Here is a 24,036-nt window from a genome sequence, read left to right on the forward strand (position 1 = left end):
ATTCACCAGCAGAAGGGAATTTATAGCAAAGTGGGTATTAGGAGGCCACCCATCCTCCACCCCACCCTCTTTCCTGCCTCCTACTGGGGAATCCAGGAAATTGACTGCAGGCTTGTGCTATCAAACACACCCCTTCCTCAGAGAGCTCTTAGAAGAGACCCTGATCTTGCCTGAGCCTGATTCCTTCCTTCAGAGTCACCCCACTCCCATGCCATGCTGTCTCTCTGTGATGCTCGGGCCCTGACTGTTCTTCACAGTGCCTCCACTTTGTCTGGCTCTGATGCTGGGGCCTGAATTCTGTTTGTGCTGTTGTTTGTCTGTAGCATTAGTAATTTTCTAATGAACTTTTTTTTTTTTTTTTTTTTTTTTTTTTTTAGCTCAGTTCTTTCTAATGAACTTTTTAACTGGAACAATCTGTCTCAGTGGCCTCTTGAGTCCCTATGAACCCTTTCTTTCTAACTGGTCCACCTTGCCAAGCAATGGTGGCACACACCTTTACACCTTTAATCCCAGCACTCGGGAGGCAGAGGCAGGTGGATCTCTGTGAGTTCGAGGCCAGCCTAGTCTACAAGCGAGTTCCAGGAAAGGCACAAAGCTACACAGAGAAACCCTGTCTCGAAAAACCAAAAAAAAAAAAAAAAAAGAAAAAGAAAAGGAAAAATGGTACCAAAAAATACAACAGAAAGTAGTGGTGGCACACACCCTTCATCACAGCACTAGGCAGGAGGCAGAGGAAAGCAGACCTCTGTTACTTGGAGGCCAATCTGGTCTACATAGTGAGTTCCAGGCATAATGAGACCCTGTCTCTAGAGAAGCTCTAAGTGGACTTGCATTTTGTGTGGTACCAGATCATCCATGAAGAGTTTCTCTAACTCCAAGCAGTAGGTTCTGGGAAAAGCAGACATCTTATTAATAATTCATTGATGTACCAAATAGGGACACCTCTTAGGCCTAATCCCTGTACAGTCACATGGGGGTGCAGTCACTGAACTGAAACCAGTTGGAAAAGATCTACAGGCACCAGCCAGCCAAGGTTGACAGTAGCTGATAACTGACTTCTACACAAAACTTCAAAACGGCAGCTTAATCGGGGTGTTTAAACTACAGTGATGCCAAGGTGGTGATGCCCCCAGTGGGGACCACTTCACTCAGAACACCAAATACCTATCATCATCTGATGGAAGCAGCGACAGTCCCTACAAGACAGATAACATCAAGTAATTACTAAATACACTGATTTGTGACTTTCTTTTGTTCTGTGACTATAAGAGTTCACACAACTACTTCCACAGTGGAACATGCCATTCATTCACAGTGACTTGAATCTGTTCCAGGGCCAGAGTTATTCATACTTCATTCACAATACATTTTTTTTAAAAAAGATTTTGTGTGTATGTCTGTGTGATTATACAGGTGGGTGTGTTCAAGGTGTGTGCACCTGTGCAAGGAGGCCACAAGGGGGCATCAGGTGTCCTCTGACACTCCCTGCCTGTTCCTTTGAGGCAGGGTCTCTCCTTGAACCCGGAGCTCATACTTCTCAGCTAGGCAGGAAGGCAGCAGCAAGCCCCAACAAACATCCTGTCTGCACTCTTAGAAGTTGGGGTTAAGGTATGCACAGGGATACCAGCTATGATGGTTTGATTAGAAATGTCCCCCTGTGGGCTCAGGCATTTGAAGACTTAGTCACCAATTGGTGTCACTGTTTGAGGATGTTAAGGAAGCATGGCCTCGCTGCAGGAATTATGTCACTGGGAGCAGGCTTCTAGAGTTCACAGCCTCACCTCACTTGTAGTGACTCTGTTTGCATTTGAAGGTGTGGTCTCTCAGCTTGCTGCCCCCCATCTCCACGCCTCCCCATCCTATGGAATCTTATCCTTCCAGACCTTGCACAATAGTCAAGTACCTACCCCAGCATACCAAATCAAAAATAAAATGGTGGGCTGGAGTGACTGATGCCTCAGCAGTTAACAGCTCCTGTTGTTCTTGTAGCTTACCACCTTCAACTCCAGCTCCCACAGGCACCAGGTATGTGTATGACACACATGCATACATGCTGAAAAACATACACATGCTATTTAAAAATGGAATTAAAAAAAACAACACATAAAAAATAAAATGGCAAAAAGTGAAATACTACTCCTTTTGTGAGTTAATACTTACTGTATTAGTTCTAAATAGTAGTTTGGCGAACAACCTTGGATTTGAGCACAAATAGGTAAATAGTTTTAGCTAATCTCAAACTACTGTGCAAATTATTATATGCCTGAATTTAGGAGATGAAACCAGATTAGGTAAAGGTTGAGACCCACGGGTTGAGAACCACTGCTCTAGACAGTATTTGTAAAAATTACAACCTTGAGATGATTCCTCTAAATCAGTGTTGACGGATACTTTGATATTCTAGAAATATCCTTAAAATTTAAGATATCCTCAATCATAAATCTTGTATTTAAATTGGCCAGGGAAGAGAAAAGTAAAATAACTTTGGGAGAAAGAGAACACCCACCATTTAGTAATGATCTCTTTGTTTTTGACATATCTTAGTATCATGTCCAAATATACAAGAGAAGAAAACAATAAAACATCATCATCAGTTGTTTCTAGACCCTATAAATTGCCTATAAGGAAAGGGACTTTGTTAAGAGTGTTAATAGACCCACCACCTTGCATTCCTGATGTCTACGTTGACCTTAATAATGTAAAAAATGTTCCTTCAACCACTATCCTCTACAACAATGGTTCTTCTCAACATGTAGATCGTAACCCCTTTGGATGTCAAGCGAATTTCATAGGGGTCACCTAAGATCATTGGAAAACACAGATATTTACATTATGATTCATAACAGTAGCAAAATTACAGTTATGAAGTAGCAACAAAAATAAGCTTATGGTTGGCAGTCACCACAACATTAGGAACCATTTTAAAGGATGGAAGCCTTAGGAAGGTTGACAGCCACTGCTCTACAACATATAAATCTCTCTCACCTACAATCCCTAAGGCAACAGGCCACAATGTTCATTTATTCATTCAATGTTTACAAAATGCATTGTGGTATGTTCTAACTGTGTGAAAAATCAATTGCAATTTTAAAAGCAAATGATGGGGATGGAGAGATGGCTTAGTGGTTAAGAGTATTTACAGCTCTATCAGAGGACTGGAGTTCAGATCCCAGCTCCAATACTTGGTAGTTCACAAAGATATGCAACTCCAACTTCAAGGGATTACATGCCCATTTCTGGCTTCTATGGACTCACACACACACACACACACACACACACACACACACACACACACACACTTGAACACACAAAATAAATTCTTCAAAAGCTGATTAGTGCATACTGATGTGGTCTCAAAAATAAGGGGTCTGAAGCAGAAAGATCACAAAATCGAGGCTGGTCTGGGTTACATAGTAGAATATTATTTCAAAAACAAAAACCAAACCAACTTGTTAAATTATATGTAATTTGACCAGAGATATTTACCTTTTTGAAGTTGACAAGATTATTTCCTATTTGGATGTTAGAAACTTACTTTGAGACATGGCACAGTTCACAAAAAATGAAACAAAACAAACAACAACAACAAAAACCAAGAATTCTGTTCTTACCTATAGCATAGAGATGCTGTGATGAACCTGTATTTTGCATGCAGACATAAACATCTGTCCCACAACTTATGGTAAATAGCCTACTGTTGACCATGATATTCCTTTTATTGCAAAATGATATAAAACAGCTGTAGAAATAACAGGAAGATAACATTTTTTTTTTACATTATCACATTATGGATATTTTTCCCTTTGTACTAGAATTTACTTCCTGCATCCATTTTTGCTTTATCTGGAACATCTTATGTTGGGATTTCTACATCACAGAATGGTAGTTTTGAGTTAAGAAGAGCTTATGGAAAGCTAATCTGAGAATGATGACTCCCTTGCCTTCTGGGCCTTTTCCTGGGCACACTTATTTATGTCCAGAGTGGAACTCTGCTCCAGCTGACTTCCACTCGGCCATCAGTTCTTTTTGGACCTCTTCTGGTAGCTCATAGAAAACCTGAGGATCAATGTCAGATGGGAAAGTAATTTTTTCATCAACACAATCTTGTTCTTTATTTTCTACTAGTCCTTGACGAGAGGTGGTGGCTACCGTCTGCTTGTGACTGTCTGCAGTGCGGTGTTTGGAGAAAAGTTGTTCACTCTGCAAATTTGGAAATGAATGAAAAACTGAAACAGCAGGATTTGTATTGGCAAAGTGGAATCCTTGACACTCTTTAGGTCCTTGGCTCATGCGTTCATCTTTTAACCGATTATCTTTATAATAGGAACAATCCTTTCCACAGGATGGATGGGAGGAACTGCTGGTACTCAAGCCTGATGTTCCTGGCTCACTGGGAGACACAGCTGACCCCTGCTTGCCAGGAAACGTAGCATCTCTGGAGCTTAAGGACCCAGCTTGCATTTGCTTTGTAGAAAAGAAAGACAATACACCTCTAGAGGCATGTAGTGGGCAACTTAAGCTTCCTTTCCCTTGAAGATTTTCTCTAGGTTTTCCAGAAAGGATTTCTTCTTGAATGTCTGCTGGAAGTTGTTTAAAGACTTCTTGGTCAACACCCTCGGGAAGTGCCTGGAGTGAAAAGCCACTTGTGTCTTTTTCTTTAGAAAGACATTTGGCTTCCGAAGGTGACTCCCCAGGTCTCATACTTTCAATTCTTCTACTTGGTAGACAATCCAAGGTTGCTTCTTTCTCCTTGGAAACATCTTCATTGTGAGTGTCTTTCACTTTCTAGAACACAAGGAGAACAGCAGAACTTAGAAGGCCGACATGCCTTAAATGTCACTGCCGCTGAAGTACTCCTATGGCTAGTGTCTCCCAAATGATTTCCAACCTGCTCAACACTTTCAGTCTTTGGTTGTCAGTGCCAGGTAGCTACAAATGATTAATCTACCCCGGTGAGTTACACTACTGTGCAGCTTATCATGATATTCATACTTTGCTTGCTAGCTCGCACTGAGTAGGAGACAAAATAAAGGAAAGGACCTCAACAATCATGTGTTTCAACATCCAATTCTAAAACTTAAAGTGATACAATGTTATTAAAAATATATGCAGAGACCACCAAGGGCTGATTTTCCAAAAATTTCTTGTCTGAAAGGTAAAATTTAACAGACAGAAACAAAAATAAATAAATAAAAGTGTATATATATACACACACATTGTATATATTATATACATACATATATATACACACACATTGTATATATTATATACATACATATATATACACACACACATTGTGCAGATGGTTTTGCTCATTATGTATACAGTTTTCTGTCTGCATGTGTCCCTGTACACCAGAAGAGGGCACCAAATCTCTTTACAGTTGTGAGCCACCATGTGGTTGCTGGGAATTGAACTCAGGACCTCTGGAAGAGCAGCCCCTGCTCTTAATCTCTGAGCCATTTCTCCAGCTCCCAAATATATTATTTTTTTAAGCATAACACTATTTTTATATAAAACTTGAACATTCACAACCCAAGTTTGCACAATTTTTCTTAAAATTTTTGCATTTGAATTTCCCTTCCAGTTTTTTTTTTGGTTTTTCGAGACAGGGTTTCTCTGTGTAGCTTTGCGCCTTTCCTGGGACTCACTTGGTAGCCCAGGCTGGCCTCGAACTCACAGAGATCCACCTGGCTCTGCCTCCCGAGTGCTGGGATTAAAGGCGTGCGCCACCACCGCCCGGCCCCCTTCCAGTTTTATGTACCATAAAATGTCCACACACTGAACTACAGCTCAACAATTATTATAATATTATGCCAATCTTAATGCAATGGTAATAAATTTCTAGATATGTTTATATTTATAAGCCAATCCACAATATTTTTATATTCCTCTAAAAAATGTGTTAACACTTCCTGAACAGAAGCACCATACTCCTTATCCCTTTTATTGTGATGTTTACACTTTCCTCCTGGATTACAATATATTTAAGGCCAGTGGCCATCCTATGATAGGAACTACAAACAAGTAAACCATCCAAACAGTAACACCTCAAAGAATCTCCAAATGGCACTAGATACAAGTGTGTACTACATGCTTAGCCACAGCGGTGCAGTAAGGGTGTACTCACAAAACTACGCTTGCCGGAGTGGGATGTGGTTGACAGGGAGGACGTCAGGTAGAAATCCATGGGCCCCTTCTTCGCAGTGTTCAGAGCCTTCAGGTTGCAGAAGCACACACTTAGAAGAGTAAGGTGAAATGGCATCTTCACATTTACCATATTTCGGAAAAGTTTCATAAGGATATCAACCAGGGGAGTCATTGCATCATAATTTCCTAAGTCAAATGTTGAAGGATATAATAAGCACCTGCATCTTAGTTAATATTCAAAGCACAATATTATTTACATGACTTATATTAAGAAATTAAAATCTAAATTGGGATCATTGGGCATTTGACATTATTTACTAAATGTATTCTACATAATTATTATTCTACACAATAGTTTTGTACCCTTTGAAACTGGGATATATTTTTAACTAAGTATTTACTGAGTAAATAACTGAGTATTTACTTTTATTATCTATTAAAAAGTTTTCCTAATGTTAATTCCTGGTAAAATTCAAGTAATTTTTGAATGCCATAGGAAAATACTTCTATGTAGCATGTTTCTAATTTAAAGTTTACTTTTTGAAGAGTTCAATATGCCAATTACATTCTTAGAAAACCAGCTCATACCTGTCCCTAACTTCTGAATGACATGGGATGGAACAGGGCACTGTCGACTCTCACGATTACAGTGTTTCTCAGAATATCGACGGATAACTAATCTTATTGTATGGGGCTTCCTTCCATCACGGCATACTCTGAAATTATAAATGGAAAAACAGAATTATAAAATATGTTAACATGTCTTTAAGATGATAGAACACACTGCTGCAGGCCGCAGGAATATATCCTAAGAACTCAGCTGGTTATGGCAAAGTCACTACCTGGAGGAATCAGGGAATTCCTCCAGAGGAAGCCAAATTCCAAGGAGTTTTTGGTGTTACTTGGCTTGTTATATATCAGCTGTATTCTGTTATGAAAATCATGTGTGCCTTCATAGTTTTCCCAATTGACTTTTCCCTAAGAAGGGCTAACAGTGTGGACTGATCACTCTCTGGACATACACATTCCAGGAATTTGGAGAACAGCCTCAGGAAAGGCTTTCTCTGGAATCAGATATCTCCCTTGGCCACTTTCAAGGACTAGCAGTAATAACAGTTCACATGCAAGTCTCCTGATTTAAGACAAATTCCACAAGGAGACACCGCCTAGGTCAGGTGGATGTTCAGTAATAGCTTTACACAATTTAGCTCGGACCCTCCTTTCTTATAGCCTTACTAACTTTATAGACCTCTAACTCCTTACCTAACCACTTCTAGGAATATTTAGATAACCTTCTGCGCTGACAGCTATGCTCAGCCAGAAAACCAGTTCAAGCCTCCCTGTAATTATCATCATTGGCAGCATCCGGCCAGGTCCATCCCCAGATGGAGGAAAGTACCTTATCAGAGATACCTCCATACTTTCTAAGAATAGACTTAAGCATCCAGGTTACCTGTTTGAGAAGGCCTGGCGGATGTGCCAATTAAGCTTTACTTTCTCCTTTCCCAAACCTTACCTCTGGTTCCAGATCTCCCTTTAACTATCACCAAAGGCATCTAGCTGTACACAGGTTGCTTAGCGACTGAGCACACTTTCCCCCACCCTGCAGAAAAAATGGCAGATAGCTTGGACAGATAGGAGCCACAGGAAAAAAGAAGACAGTTTTATTTTCTCCCATTGACCTAGCAACTTATAGATTCTTAACATTTTCTACTAATCACATTTAAGAGTTTAATAGTTAGGCACATAAGATCCCTCTTCTTAGATATTACCCGAATTTAGCCTTTAGTTAATTCATTACCCCATTGGTCACTTCCCTTTGGGGTTGCAAATGATAGTTAATGGTTATTGCCTCTCAATGTGATTCTTATCACCCCTCTGTTTGACCCTGGAAGCCTGGCTTTATATACCAGGACTTCCAGGGCACGGAGAGGGAGAGAAGAGAAAAGAGAATGGAAGAACTAGATGGGTAAGAACTTGAGAGGAACAAACTGAGATGAGGAAGAACTAGATTGAAGGGCTAGAAGAGAGTACTAGAGGAACGAGATGGAAGAATAGGAAGAGTCAGATGGGGAAGTACTAGCTGGGTAAGAACAAGCTAAAAAGGACCTAGATAAGGCAGAATTAAGATGAGAGAATTAAGATAGAACTTAGAATGAGCAGCAGATAAGTGTAGAGAGAAATTAGGCTAGAAATGAGCTAAATATGAGAGCAGAATATAAGCTTGTAACTGACACAGAATAATAAAGTATATGGACTAAGGAGTTTCGTGTACATAGATTCATTTCTTCTCATCAAAGATTAATTATCAGCTGGTTGTAGATTCTTCCCGGACCCTGGGAGGGGACTATCGAGGGGCTGGACCCCCAGAGTCCCCAATAGAACACTTATTTATTGAAGTGTCAGATGGGGTAACTATGGTATCTACAAGTACCACAGAAAATGGCACATAATAAGCAATGCATGTTCAAGAACATGCAAATAAATATCTCAAAGTCAACATAGCAAAGTTCTGACATTTAAAATGGGAGAGTCCCTCAGAATTAAGTGCTGTCAGAAATGGAGCGATCTATTCTATAGTCCAAAACATAGTTAGAAAACAGCCTATTAAATCAGCAAGAATGTTGGCCAGCTACAGATCCAACAGAGGACTAATAGCCAGAATATACAAAGAACTCAAAAACCAAAGCATCAAGAAAACAACCCCACTTTAAAAAAAAAAAAGTTCGTCTCTGCTCCCTAACTGCAGACTGATGGGATCGACCACCTCATGCTCCTTCCTGCCTCGGGCCACCTCACGCTCCTACCTCCATGTCTTCCCCATTTGGAGGGACTGTTTCCCTCCCTTAAGCAAAGAAGTAAAATAAACTGTTTCCACAAAAAAGAAAGAAAGGAAGGAAGGAAGGAAGAAAGAAAGAAAGGAAGGAAGGAAGGAAGGAAGGAAGGAAGGAAGGAAGGAAGGAAGAAAGAGAAAGAAAGAAAAAGAAAGAAAGAAAGAAAGAAAGAAAGAAAGAAAGAAAGAAAGAAAGAAAGAAAGAAAGAAAGAAAGAAAGAAAAGAAAAGATTTCAACAGCCTTGGCAATCAGGGAAAAGTAAATTAAAACTACTTTGCCATTTCATCTTCCCTCACTCAGAATGGCTAAATTAGGATAAATGATAACAAACGCTGATAAGGATGTGTAGGAAGGAGAAACCTCATCCACTGTTGATGAGAGTACAAACTGGTACAGCCACTATCCGTGGCTGTACACACAAATCCGTGTGGAGATTCCTCAGAAAGCTAAAAGCAAATCTACCATATGATCCAGCCATTCCACTCCTGGGCATATAACCAAAGGCCTTGATAAGGAAAATTTGGGGCATGTGTGAAGAAAATGGATGAACTTATGACATACAATATTAAGCAAGGTCATATCATCTCAGAAAGAAATAAAGCACACGTTCTCCCTCATATGCAGAATCTAGCCAAATGTACACGTGGGTACAGTATAACATGAAGAAGAGAGGACAAGAAAGTTTAGACATAGGGGGACGAGGAAGGACTGAATTCAACTGGGTCACCCCTGCTCGCAGCTGGCTGTCTCTTTGCCTGCGTGCTCTCACTCTCATGGGCAAGTCCATTCCTTCACTGGCATTAGATATGAAGTTGGACTTAAAGTCTGCTGAACAGAGGAACTTCATGCCTGGTGCTGTAAGACCAGCCAAAAAACCTTTGGCTGGAGAGGCCACAGACCCTAGAGGAAGACCTACCATCTCATTTAACTGCTATAACGTTGCCAGGCAGTGGCACGTGCCTTTAATCCCGGCACTGAGGAAGCAGAGCCAGGTAGATCTCTGTGAGTTCCAGGCCAGCCTGGTCTACAAAGCAAGTTCCAGGACAGCCAGGACTATACAGAGAAACGCTGTCTTAAAAAAAAAAACAACACAAAACAAAACAAGACAACAACAACAAAAACTGGTATAACATCTAATTGTCTTCTAAATACTTATCTGTGTACCCATAGATGAACGCAGCTCTCACCCCACAGCAAAGCAGCTTCCTTCTGTAGCAGATGGAGGTCACTTCAGAGAATCACAAATGGACAAAGTGCAGAGACTAAAAGCACCTGTGGTGTGCCCCACCCCAAATATGGCATCGACAATAAAATCCCTATGCCAGGGCAAAGGGAGCAGTGCAGAAGAGGGAGAAGACAGTGAGAGCCAGAGGCCTGGGAGGACGGCTACAAAATCATGCCTTCTGGCCATGCAGGGCTATGCAGCCATGAGCTGTTAAGAGTTATGACTGCCGACACAAGACCACAGCAGTGGTCCTGGCTGGACAGCGCAAGGGGTTACACAGCCCCTCTCCCAGTTGGGGAGTGTGGTAGTTTGATGGCCCCCATATTCTCATAGGGAGTGGCACTACTAGGAAGTGTGGTGTGGCTTTGTTGGAGGAAGTGTGTCACTGTGGAGGAGGGCTTTGAAATCTCATATATGCCCAAGCCAGTGTCTCAGTCCATTTCCTGTTGCCTTCTGACCAAGATGTAACATGTCTGCCTGAATGCTGCCATGCTCCCGGCCATGATAATGGACTAAACCTCTGAAACTGTAAGCTGCCGCCTGAATTAAATGTCTTCTTTTTTAAGCATTGTCATGGTCATGGTATCTCTTCCCAGTGATAGAAACCCTACCTAAGACAGGGAGCTGCAGGCAATAGATGGCTCCTGAGGGAGTAAGCAGAAGTGGAGGACACGAACTTAAAGGGATATGGCAGGAGGGTGTCGGAAGAGTTGGTGGGGGGAGAATGGATATAATAAAAAAAAGACATACAGGAAAATATCTTATATTCACCTAAAATTTTATACATATGTATATATATATGCAACACACATAAACTATATAAAGTATATATGCATATATGCACATATACATATGGTTTAAAGAAATTATACCACTTGGAACAATGATGGCCCCCAAGAGCCATAGTCTAACAAAAACTCCAGTAGCATGCATGAGAAACCTCCTCCCAAGTTACTGGTCAGGACAGTCCAAAATTTTCAAAACCATACAGGCTATTGCTGTTTCCCTAGACAGCCTCCCAGAATTTTATGGTAAGGGCCTATTTCTGAAGACACCGTGTGCTTTGGACACGGGTCTTGGGAGTAACAGAGCTGGAACTGATCCAGAAGCCTCATCCCCAAGGAGTGGCTCTCCCCGTATCAGAAAGTACAACGCAAACTGGCAAGGGAAGGGAGCATCTAGTCGTGCTAACCAGCTGTCGCCTGGTTGAATCTAAACTATGACTAGACTGGCCATGTTTTAGAAGTGGTGTAATGGTGGTCCTTATATTTTGGTGATAAACAGCTGCCTAACTGGACTTAAGGTCCACTCAACAGGACACTAGGAAAAAGCTGAAAGCAATTTTAAACTAGTGCCCAGAGGATGGCTTTTTTTAAAATACAGCTTACCTTCCTTTCCTACCTGTAGAATTAATCAATAGATTCTCTAGAAGAAAAATGTATTTCACACACAGACCCAAGATACATGAAATGATGTTTACACCAGTCACTTAAATTCTATTATCCCTCCTTCATACAAACAAGGTGCTGTGGTGTGGTGCTGGGGGCACTGGTAAGCCAAGACATGGACAGATGCAAAAAGCTGGTGTCTCAGAGATTTAAAGCAACGACTCTCTTCAGGATTGAGTCTTCAAGGCCAAGCACTTATATACAACACACACTTCCTGTGGCTTTTCTATGCAAGGCCCTTCTCCACAGCCACACATTTCCGAGTACTCGTGAGCTGAGGTGGAGTGGTGACCCAGTTTCAGCAGCAGACTCCCCAGAACAGAATGAGCCACATCACTGGAGCTGAGTCATGCACAGCCTTGAGCATGCAGCCAACAGTGAGCTGCATGGCTCTGCTCCAGACATGAGGCAAGCTGCTCGTGACAGCAATACGGAAGGCAACTTCGGATCATCTGTTTTCTGAGACAAGCATCAAGCTGTTTCATCTTTATATGGCTAGTCTTCCTTGGATCGTTCCAGAACTACACATGTTCTAAACCAATGTGAGATACTTCTAAGGAGATGAAGTGATGGAAAAGTAACATTTTCTTGTGAGAAATGAGAAGTAAACATTTCAAAGATAACAAGGAGCACCAGGAAACATTTCTTGTTCAGTTTATGTTGTATTTTTGTATATTTAGACCCCAGTTGACACATCATTGTTAACTCTCAGGCCAGAGTCCCTGAGCACACTCGGATCTATCTACCCACGCACTGCCCCAGTTAGCCATCCCTTCCTTTGACTCCACTATCTTTCCAACAGTCTGAGGCTAGGGGAAAAGGAGGAGGTTTCCACTGCTTTCTCTAGCACTGCCACCTCGGCATCTTCCTGTTCTGAACCATCACGAACCCGAATACCCATGCCTACATAAGGAGTGTTAGAACTGTGGCAGAATTCCTCTTTTCTGCATCTTCCCCTTTTAACTGAACAGCAAGTTATTATGATGTCAGGAGCAGAAGCTATGCAATAGTTACAGAAGTTTTAAAATGTCCTTCTCACCTAAAGACTATAAATCTAGGAATATTAGAAATACCTAAGAAACCATTCAGGTAACTACTGTGGCTTGAGATCAACATAACCACCATGTTATGTGAATGAAGGCTAACAGAAGTAGGTAATTTTAATTAACACACGTGATGAGAGAAATCTGATAGCAAATGATCTATCTTGCATACAGTTAATCTGTAAAACCCAACACAGAATATGAGGTCGTTTTTCCCATGTGGTGTACACAGGATGAATGTAAAGGATGACAAGGTAAGATGAAAAATACCTGTTCAGAAGGCTGGAAAGTAGTTCTTCAATCTTAGCTTTAGCTTCCGCTTCCGACGAACACTTTTTAAATGTATCTTCTTCACTAAAGGACTACCACGGAAGTATCAATTAATAGAAACTCAAACACAGTGCTTGTGCCAAATCATCTTTACCACCTTATGCTAGGGCCTAACTTAACACGTGGTTCTCTTTTTCCTTAACTCTCGGTGTGTGCAGTTGCTGTGCACAAGTCATGAAATCTGAAAGCATTAGGACCGACTCCAGTTTCTCTATAGGACCACAGCAAGGCTCCTATGGCCCTAAAACTCTGAGTCTCTACTTGGGTAAGTTATTTAACCTTTTGAAGGTACAGTGCCTTGCTCTTAAGGGAGGAAAGAGGAAGCAAGGGAGGCAAGAAGGAAGGTATGAATCCATAGCACTGTCTATCTCCAAGGTTTATGGTGAAAATTAATGCACCAAATATGTGGAGCACTTTCTAAAGTGCCTGGCATATAAGAAAAAACCCACACTAACTGGATAATTATACCTTCCCCATTCGCCAAGCCGCTGGATTATTCTGAAAACAAAGATGTTTTAAAAGATAAAAATATTTTCTTCACATGTTTGTATGTGTGTGTGTCAGGATTTTAAGGCAGTAGTAAAAAGAAAATAGGTAATGATTTAAAACTACCGACAGGGAGGTTTCAATTTCAGATCTCACATAAATCACCTCTCATGGGGAAGGGATCACGTACAAGCAGCAAAGCAACTAGGGTAGTGAATACTGAAGCCACACATCTTTAGCTTAAGTGGCATCATAACCAGCACCTCATAAAATAAACACCATGCTCAAGTACATACCTGAGGGGGTCCTGAGGGTGTGACAGGAGAGTTATCCTCTCCAAAACTGAGCTTCTGGATGCGCTGAGCAACTGAAATTCCTAATTCCTTTTCTAATGTTTTGATTGAAAAGGTCTGGAGATCATGGACACTGTTGATTCCCAGTACTTCAAGACGTTTGGCAGTTTTATAGCCAATACCTGAACAACAGAAATGCATTGTGTTACCGAGGCTTTGCTTCTGAAAATAAAACTACTCTAAATATTAAAAATGTTTCCACCATATGGTAAGTTCCTTAATACTTTACTAAGATCAAACTTCATTTCAAAATACATTGATTTTCTTCCACTCAGGGCTTGTGAGTTATACGAACTTCTTTGAAGCCCTCCTAACATGTAGCATCGTCTAAGAGACAGCCAATGTGTTCTGTCTGAATAAAACATACTTTTTATAGCCTGGGATGTGATACTGTGGAAAAACTCAAAAATAAGTTATAATTCATGTATTCAAAAAAGACTGCACTACAACCATTAGAACTGCCAGAAAAATTCATAAATGGCACACTACCCAGGAATCCGCAGTCACGCTGAGTAATACTTGCCATCCAGGACAAACTAAGAGAAAGAAAAAAAGACCGCAAAAATTGTCCTGCTAACCAAGCTCCATTAAACTAGTCCTATATTTTATGCACAGGAGAAATAAGCTGTGAAATGTTTTTTTTAATTTCATTTAAAAATAATAATCTGGTTTCCTTTCCCAGTAAAAGCCGTAAAGTGCAGAAAACAGGCATGTAGGGGGAATTATTAAATTGGAGTGACAGATCACTTTACAGCAGAATTAAAGGCTGACAATTAGAATAAAAGAAAAGGTAAAAGTGTATAAAAACCACAGATGAGGGCTGGGGATGCAGGCTCAGCTGGCTGAGTACGTGGCTAGCTTTTGCGAAGGCCTGGGTTTTATCCCCAGCACTGCATGAAACCAGGTGTGGTTGCAGAACTCAGGATGTGGTCGTAGAGGACCGGTAATTCAAGGCCATCCTCAGCTACAGCAAGTTCCAGGCCAGCCTGGGCTACATGAGACCCTGTCTCAAAACAAAACACAGATACCTTAACTAAAAAATTAATTCAAGCAAGAATGTTTTGTATGAGTATAGAGATCTCAGCTGATTACAAACTAACACCTAACATGCTTCTTCAGAACAAACTCAAGATTTCCATTATACTGTATTCAAGAAAGTAAGTCAGGATATAAAACAAATTAAATCATACCAACATTTGTCTAAAAAGGGAAGTTGTGTCATTTATGGTGAAGTTTCTGTTGTCTCAGAAATCCATTTTCCCAAATCCCTACAAAAATGAACTTTAACATACTCGTTAATATTAATAGCCTATCTGTCCATGACTACTGAGTAGGTCACTTGTCCTTAAAATGAGGAACTCAGTGACTGGAAGACCATTCAGTTGGTAAAGCGCTTGTTGCACTAACACTAGGACCTCAGTTCACACCCTCAACATCCACATAAAAAGCCATGAGCTCTGGTGCATAACCATAACCCCATAAGTGGGAAAGCAGAAACAGGAGGATCCCACCAATCCATGAGCTCAGGTTCAGTGAGAAACACTGTCCCAAAAAATATGAAGTGATTGACAAAGATACTTGAGGATGACCTCTCGGTACACACTTGTACACCCACAAACACATACACACAAAAATACAGGAGACACAAAAACATTTTTTTAAATGAAAGGGTTGGCCTAGAAGCTTCTGGAAGTTCACTGTGCCACTATACATACAAGGTCCACAAAGAGATGTTGTGGGATACTGTTTACACTGTGTGAAGATGTGTCACTATGATTGGTTTAATAAAAAGCTGAATGGCCAAGAGATAGGCAGGAGAGGTTAGGCGGGCAAAAAGAGGAGCTCAGGGGGATGAATCTAGGTTCACAGAGATGCCAGGGAGTCAGACACACAGAATGGAGGAGAGGTAAAGGGCCACGTGGCAGAACACAGGCCAATAGAAACGGGAACTTAAGTTATAAGAGCTAGTTGGGAACAAGACTAAGCTAAAGGCCAAACTTCCATAATTAACAAGTCTCTATGTCATTATTCAGGGGCTGGCAGTCCAAAGGAAGTCTGATGAGAAAGACCTTCTACAAAGAAACATTGCAAACAATGAACTCCCCTCTCTGTGAAACATACGGAGACTGTAAGTATGGGACCATATGGCTCCAGGGCACCACTCAGAACCTTACGTGGAAAAGTACTTTAACATATAGCTTCATACAGAATTGTTCCAGAAAACATTTCAGGTTTTTCGGTTTTTCTCCAAAAGCCAAGTGTGTACCTCTAGGACTTAAATGCATATTTAAATTAAAGAAATTACAGCAAAGCCAATATACAGTCTTCAAATGTACTTGTCTTACCAGGCATTTCCTTTATGTGGTTCAAACTGTGAATGAGATCTTGACAACTTTCAGGTAACAAGACTGTTTGCTGATTTGGTTTAAAAACACCAGAAACTAACTTGGCCAATAGTTTGTTGGGAGCCACTCCAGCACAGCCAGTGAGCTCAAGCTGATGATACATGGCTTCCCGCATCTCCGCCGCAATCTGCGATCCAACCACAAGTCTCACGTGGGTGATGTTGTGCAGGTTTACCGCTATAATGACAATGTTATTACCACAAAACACTTATTTTCTTTTCCACGAAAAGCTTTAACAAGCCCAGGATTTTGTTTGTATCCAGCCCATCCCCCACCACTCTTCTACCTGTTTCTTTAGTTCTCCATAAGTTTCTATAAAGTGATCAGATACCTAGGGTCTGTGATAATGAACACATGCTGGAAGTGCTTAATCATTAACAGACTATGAAAACACAGCTCAAAAGAAGTTCTGCTGACGTGCATAAACTGTTATTCACATTTACCAATAAATAACTAGAAATAAATATGTATTCATGCACTACCTGAACACCCTAATGAAACCCATGTCTGACTGGCTCACAAGTTGGAAGATCTGTTTATGACATTATAGGGAAATTATAAACACATTTTCTTTGGTGTGGAATGGTTGTTATATGGACCCATTTTTATCCTTAGGACTCATGCTCAAAGAATCCGGGATGACTGTCACAGAGCCTGCAATTTACTCCCTCATAGCTCATTGATCGGCCTAGCCCAGAGCGAGCACACAGTCAGCAGAAAAGACAAAATAAATGTGCCAAAATAATAACTGGTTTGTCTATAACAGACAAGACTGCTCACACCATGATTCTGCCAATGTCTAAACTCATTGGAAAGAAACTGCTTTTAAATCTGTGTGGAGCCAGGCACTTGGGAGGCAGAGGCAAGCTGATCTCTGAGTTCAAAGCTATCCTGGTCAACAACGAAGTTCCAGGCCAGCCAGGCTACATAGAAAGACCCATTTCAATAAGTCACTTATATAGAAGAAAAAGTAGTGAGGAATGAGGCAATTTTTACTTGAAATATAAAATCCAGCTCTCTATACACTGATGCATTTGTTCTATACAGCAAGGTCTACATCAGCTTTAAAAGCTGTATCTGGAATCTTACTGGCTTTCCACCCTGCTGACCAACATTTGGGTTGTCTTAGATACTAAACAGAACTATACCTCCAAAAAGGCCACGCATCTGTCAGTGACCTCACTGACTATGGGATGTACACAGTTATGGTCACGATGGGAACAGGGAGGAAGCACTCACACTGGTTATTGTAAACATGGCCCGACACAGTCACTGACGAAATCTCATCTCTTGGAAGCTGCTGGAGTCTTTTCTCAACCATTTCTGTTAGATCCACAAAATTTTCATCAAATCCAAGTCTCTCAACAACTGGACTAAATTCCTCCAACAATTCTAAATTGAAATAATATTGGAGCACAGATATAATTAAGTTATAACTAGAACAGAATTCACTGTTTAATGATTAAAATATCAAATGCAGCATATAAAAATGTGTACTTCTTATGTATGATACATATGTAACACAGCTTCACACCTTTTTAATTTTTAACTTAAATTTTTGCTTTATATGTTTGCATGTTTTATATGCATGTACATCTGTGTACCATGCTTGTACCTGGTACCTGCAGGGGCCAGAAGAGGGCACTGGATCCCCTAGGACTAAAGTTACAGATGGTTGTGAGCACCCATATGGGTGCCGGGAATTGAACCCAGATTCTCTGGAACAAGCAGCCAGTGCTCTTAACCACTGAGCCATATCTCCAGCCCAGTCCCACAACCTTTGATAACATCCTCAGTTAACAGACTTGAGTAGAGGCAATATTAAAGGAAAAAATTCAGAAATAATATTCCCAGGATAATTAATCACAATAATACATCTAATTCAATCTTCCACATCTATAACTTTTTTTTTTTATCTGTAGTATACTTTAAAAAAAAATCCATGCTTAGAGGTAGTTAAAATCTTGAAGTGGATGTCAAGGAATAAATTATAATCTTAGAAAAGTATAACCAAGTGATAATATATTTTAGTTATATTCCCACAAGCACTTGCAATAGACTAAACAAAATGACATTTAAAACTAGTTTTGAAAATACACTACAATGAAGTATTTTGATGAATCCTTCCTTCAGTACATTCCCTAAGGATAAAGTAGCTGAAGTGGCACCACCTTCAAGAATTCAAATCGCTAGCATCAAGGCAAGATTTAGCCATTAAAATGTTCTGAACAAAAACAGACCTGAACCAAAACTCAGAATGAATTCAAAAGGACTATCAATTCTGAAATTAAATTGAAAACTAGTCACTAATTACAACTTTAGAGTCATTTTTACTTACCCCTGGATCTTCTTTTAACTAGATGATGAAAAGTACAATAGTTCCATGGCATTCGCATATACCAAGTATATTTTTAAAAAACTGGACGGTAACAGAAGACACTAATGTTGACCTTTGGTGCACACACACGTACACACACACACTAGTGTGCGTGCACACACACAAACACATAAACTTCATATGCACAAAAAATGTCTTTCTTCATAATATTTATTTTCATTTTATATTTTAAAACTTTACATTTTTCTGTTACTTACATAAAATAGTATTCATGACCGAATTTAAATTACATTCAACTATTCATTTTCTCACCACAGCTATAATACTGAAAGATACCTTCTTACAAAATTAAGTATTTGTATTAAATTTAATTATTTTGGAACACATAAAGCTACCTTCTTATATAACTTAAAATTTATTACATTTATTTATCTGGTGGGGGCAGAGGGGTATATGCTACAGTATGTGTGGAGGTCAGAGGACAACTTGTCCAAATCAGTTCCCTCCTTCTATCATGTGGGTGCCAGGGATGGAACTCCTATTGTGGGGCCTAACATCAAGAGCACATATCCACTGAGCCATCTTGCCAACTCCTTAATAATTTTTGAAGTGAGCAAGGCCTGATGTTTTTTTTTAAGTGTTAGGAAAAAAGATACTAGATATATGGCACTTTACTAGCAATATTTGTATAGTGAATAATCATCCCACATGCTAAAATACGCGGCAACTAACTTGTACCTGTAACCTTATATGACATCTCCCTATAGCGGCTCAGGTCTTCTCCATTCACGAGGACCAACTGAGGACACTTTTCTTTTGCATCTCTGACAGTCATAAGTTTCTTAACTCCAAGTTTCCTGGCTTCATAGTTGCAAGTAACCACCAAGTACTTCTGCTGAACGCCTATAAAAAAAAAAAAATAAGTATCACCTGAGGAAATGAAGTGGAATTGAGCACTTTAAAATACAGTTTCCTAGTTTGGTGCTGTAACAGCGTAGGTGGTAACCCACTGTCTGCTGCTGTGGTTGTTTGCAGCAATGAGGTTCACACCCACAGCCTTGTGCATGCTGGTCAAGCACGCCACCACTGCTCCGATCAGAGTTTTCGGGGCTTTGCTACTTTCCCACCCTCCACACTGGCCCTGAACTCACCATGTAGCCCAAGCTGCCCTCTAACTTGTATTCTTCCCACCTCTGCCTCCCTTTTGCAAGTGCTGGGATCACAGAATTGTACCACCCTGCCCAGCTCACAATGGGCTTTGACAAGAATGAAAAGATATCTGAGTTAAGAACAACAACCTCTATCAAAATTCTACGAAGAAACATCAATCAGGGTTTTTGTTTTTTTCATTTTCTTTCCTTTTTTTTTTTTTTTGCTTTTTTTATCAAGACAGAGTTTCTCTGTGTAGCTTTGGCTGTTCTGGAACTTGCTTTGTAGACCAGGCTGGCCTAGAACTCACAGAGTTCCTCTACCTCTTAAGTGCCGGGATTAAAGGCATGCGCCACCACCGCCCGGCGAAACATCAGGTTATTGAGCTATCTCTCACTTACAAATTATAAAATACCAATTTTATTCTCCCATATCTTAACTTTTATCTTTAGATTTTTCCAATTGGAGAAGAAAAAATTATATTAAATAAGAAAACACAGAATAATTGTAGCAGAAATTGCATAGAAGAATATGGGCAGTTACTCATACACAAAAGAGAAGCTATGTTTCTCAAATTTAAATTATCATTAAGTCAATATACTCTAAGGAATTTTCAGTGATAAAACAAATTAAATCCTTCAAGGATTTTTTTTTTTTTTTTTTAGACAACTCAAAGCCCAATTAATTTATATTGTCATGTAATACACTCGGGTATGTTTACCAAACAATAAGCCCAATGAAAATAACAAAGAACAATTAAATACAGGTTGCTGGTAGAAAAACTCATTTATCTTCTGAGCAAACTGCCAATGAATATAAGCAATATTCTAAGAGCCAAATTGCAGCAATCATGAGAGATCTTGTCCCACTAAGAACCTTAGCAATGAACTAACTATAGCTCATAATAATTTGTAGTTTTACCATGAGGAGTTATTTTGGGCTTCCTTTAAAAACTGACACCATTATGACTACCTACAGATTACATTAAAAAAAATCACCAGGCATTTAAGATTGCTAAAATTATTTGCTTTTCTCTTTTTACACAAGTTGATTGCTTCATGACACTGTAAGTCACATTCGTCTGTGTATGTAGAATGAATGTATGGAAAAGAAAAAATCTATACAAAGACAAATCAAAATTAGTTTTGCAGGTACATCTTTCATATATCTGATAACGCCTAAAAGTCTCAGTAAGTATATAAAAAGGTCAGACTGGTAAACTCCTTAGCTAAAAGGACTCCCCAGAGCATGTCTTGGCCTGAGTTGGTTGCACACTTATAAATAAAAGCTGACTGAGCACTCACACTCCTCAGTTCAGGATAACCACTATTGCTACATCTTAATCATTCAATACCTTTTAGTACAAAGTAACTACTGGGCATCTTGTGCTAACTAGAAATGATTTCAGAAGGAAAAACAAAAAACAAACCAAAATAACCTGATCTCCTAATTTAAATCCTTGACCTCTTTGGAAAGTTTAAAGATTTAGCCTCACCTCAGAGAACTAAAACCTAGTCATCCCTTTGTTCTTCAGGGAATCAATGGGGCGGACTGTGACTTGGAAAACCGAGCCAGGCACAAGATGAAAGCAGGAAGCAAGCACTGCCCTCTATGCTTACACTAAAAGATCCTCCCCAACAGGCGTGAAGGAAAAGCTGTTTTCCTTACTGAAGGTAAGTGCCTTCAGAGGGGAGCTATGACATCTATTCAGAGCTCATTCTGGTTTCTGTGCATGTGCCACCCACGCTGGTGCTGGTGTGGTCACGTTTATTAAAGGGGCAAGACTTGGTACACTCACTCTTGTTACCAGAGCAAATACGACTGCTGACCAAGTCCCTATAAAATGGACTCCAAGAACTGTCTTAATATGGTTAATAAATCGGAAAAAAACAAATCATACTTGAAGCTAATTTTATTACCACCCAACAAAGACACCATCAGTGTGGATTACCTAAAGGTTTGTCCTTTAATTCTGGATTGGAGATCATTTCTACTTGGGCATAAAAACAATCCAGATCCACATGGACTATGACTCTGGATGAAGAGATTCGTGTTGGCACCCCTCGATCAAAAACTGCTGCACAATACACAAACGGAAACAAATATATTCAGGCTGCTTATCATCAGTGAGCAACTAACAGATCCTTAAAATATTTCATCTGGAAAAGAATGTACAGTGACTGGAAGAGTTTTTTCCACTTGAATTTTATGATGTGTCAAATGCCAACTTTTTGGATACCCCAAAGTATCTATAAATCATAAAGGCATGAAGCTCAATAAAAAATGTCTTCAGGCCTGTTTAACTAACCAGCACTTCTTCAGGTACTTCATGTTTTCCCTCCTCGGAGTAGTTAATTTAAGGGAGAAACTCTCGATCAATAATGAACTGGCACAAAAGCTAATATTATTGTAAGTTGGTTTTTTTTTTATAAACTTTTAAACAGTAAGTTGTAACAATGTTATTTTCAACCAACTTGAGAATTACTCAACGTGGCCTGTTTATTTAAAAAAATAATCAAACGGCACAACACAACCTGTGGGTTCCAGGACACTAAACTTAGCTCCCATGAGAATAAGATTTCCTGTTCTGAAGTCCCCAGTGCCCAGAACAGTGCCTGGGGCGCAACAGACAACAAATAATTAATCACTGAGTTGAAAAACAGAGTTATCTGATTTCAAAAACTAGGGTCAAGGATGTACCTGATGCCTTGGGGCCAGTGAGTAAATAGTTCATGTTATGGGTGGTAAACGAGGCAATAGGAACAGTTCCCTTCTCTAGTTACGAACAAAGCAGCCTAAATGCAACCCTGGGCTAGGAAAAGCACATTTGTAGGAAAAGTGACAAATTCTGAATTTAGTGTGACCTTCAGGGGATTAGTTGTGTACTGACTTTAACTTTGACATTTGATATATGTATCAAGGAGATATTAAAGATATTGATATTAGGGAAATAACATGTATGCCACAACTTTTCTGTTCACTGGGGGGTGGGGGTGTCAGGGAATGGAAATCCAACGCCGGGCCTGGAGCCACAAGGCTGGGGTGGAAGTGGGTCACCTTGGGACTCCAGCCAGCTTGCTAGATCCAGGGCCATCCTTTCCTACCTGGACTGAGGCCAGGTCTCTACGCCTAAACGGACGCCAAGGTCCTCCTATTCTCCGACTCGAAGCCGCCGGAAGCATCAGGGGTCCCCTCGGGAGGTCAGGAAAGCCTGCCCGCCCCCCCACCCCGGAGACAGGTGCGCCCTACCCATGTGTGCAGGAATATGCAGGGTCGCCCAAGCGTGCAGGAGCCGGCGCAGAGTACCCGCACTCCCCAGGCCCTAGCGGGACCGAGAGGCCGCGCCTCAACGACCGCCCCGGGCGCCCGCCCTTCCCATCCTTCCCTTCCTTTCCCGCCATCACCGGGGCGGGGCACACCCCGCGAGCTGCCCGCCGCCCCCACGTCCAAGGGCTCCATGGCGCGAGCGGCGTCTTCTTCCTCCGCGGGGCCGCCTTCCTCCTCGGGCTCCACCCCCATCTTCACCGGGGGCCAACCGCAGAGCAGCTGCTGCACGGTCTCCTAGGAAACCACGGCCCAGCCTCCGGCCTCACGCCTGCGCACTCCGAGCGGAGCGGCCTGAGTGGCAGAGGGCGGGAGAACGGGCAGGACCTCTGCAAACTGATGGAGGTCGTTAAGTGGAGGAGGAGGAGGGAGGAGGAGGAAACCAAATGGCCTTTTCTTTTTTTCTTTTTCCCATCTCTCTTCTTTAATCTTTTAAAAAGAGTCTTGTTAACGTGTGTGTGAGAATGAATGCTATGTGAGTGCTAGTGCCCGCCAAAGCCGGAAAAGAGCCTTGGACCCCTAGAACTGGAGTTAACCGGTGGTTGTGAGCCCCTTGTTTCTGGGAACTGATCTTGGGTTCTGTGAAAGAGCACCAAGTACCTCACCTCTGAGACATCTCTTCAGCTCCATTCTTTTCTTGTATTGATTCGGTTTTCCCTGAAGGCTTCAGTGTTTTCAGCTCATACCAAAATTTGTAATTTTTTAAGTGTATTCTCTGTCTGATGATTGGTTAGCAAAACCTCTAACCCCTAAACATGAGTGATATGTGTTAACGGGATTGGGGAAAGAGTATAAATTATATTTAGATCGAGGTAACCAGGTAAAGGACATGATTAACAAGGATGTGAAGGTTTGTTGAGTTTTGTTTGTTTTATTTAAAGAGGCTCTAATGCATTGAACCCCTGAATGGTTTATGTTAAAATAAATCAATAAATAAGGTTTTGACACACT

General features: G+C 40.8%; 1 protein-coding gene across 6 annotated transcripts; it reads right to left on the reverse strand.

Annotated features, from left to right (window-relative positions):
• Positions 1 to 3,697: 3,697 nt before the first annotated feature.
• On the reverse strand, positions 3,698 to 23,305 carry Poli (DNA polymerase iota). Of its 6 annotated transcripts, none has more exons than XM_052742463.1 (10): positions 23,181 to 23,305; positions 21,713 to 21,838; positions 19,351 to 19,515; positions 17,514 to 17,666; positions 16,215 to 16,451; positions 13,813 to 13,991; positions 12,971 to 13,062; positions 6,739 to 6,866; positions 6,131 to 6,336; positions 3,698 to 4,785 (listed from the first exon to the last, which is right to left on the reverse strand). In XM_052742463.1, the coding sequence occupies exons 1-10, from the start codon at positions 23,278 to 23,280 to the stop codon at positions 3,967 to 3,969; spliced, it is 2,205 nt and encodes a 734-aa protein (XP_052598423.1). In that variant the 5' UTR covers positions 23,281 to 23,305; the 3' UTR covers positions 3,698 to 3,966. The 6 variants fall into 6 exon arrangements, with proteins under 6 accessions (XP_052598423.1, XP_052598424.1, XP_052598422.1 ...); XM_052742464.1 differs by having other exon boundaries at positions 21,713 to 21,835; positions 23,181 to 23,295; XM_052742462.1 differs by having other exon boundaries at positions 23,166 to 23,295.
• Positions 23,306 to 24,036: the final 731 nt, after the last annotated feature.

Source organism: Peromyscus californicus, unplaced genomic scaffold, assembly GCF_007827085.1.
Source record: "Peromyscus californicus insignis strain IS unplaced genomic scaffold, ASM782708v3 Scaffold_17__1_contigs__length_78620276, whole genome shotgun sequence".
Taxonomy (NCBI): domain Eukaryota; kingdom Metazoa; phylum Chordata; class Mammalia; order Rodentia; family Cricetidae; genus Peromyscus; species Peromyscus californicus.

Bases quoted from the DNA above. Each gene is read 5' to 3' on its own strand.
- Poli (XM_052742462.1), bottom strand. From the start codon at position 23,280: ATGGGGGTGGAGCCCGAGGAGGAAGGCGGCCCCGCGGAGGAAGAAGAC. The intron at 16,452-17,513 runs GTGAGTGCTTCC...TTGTCATTATAG, and splicing joins CCATGTTTACAATAACCAGT to CGGTAAACCTGCACAACATC. The intron at 13,063-13,812 runs GTATGTACTTGA...CTTCCGTGGTAG, and splicing joins CACCCTCAGGACCCCCTCAG to TCCTTTAGTGAAGAAGATAC.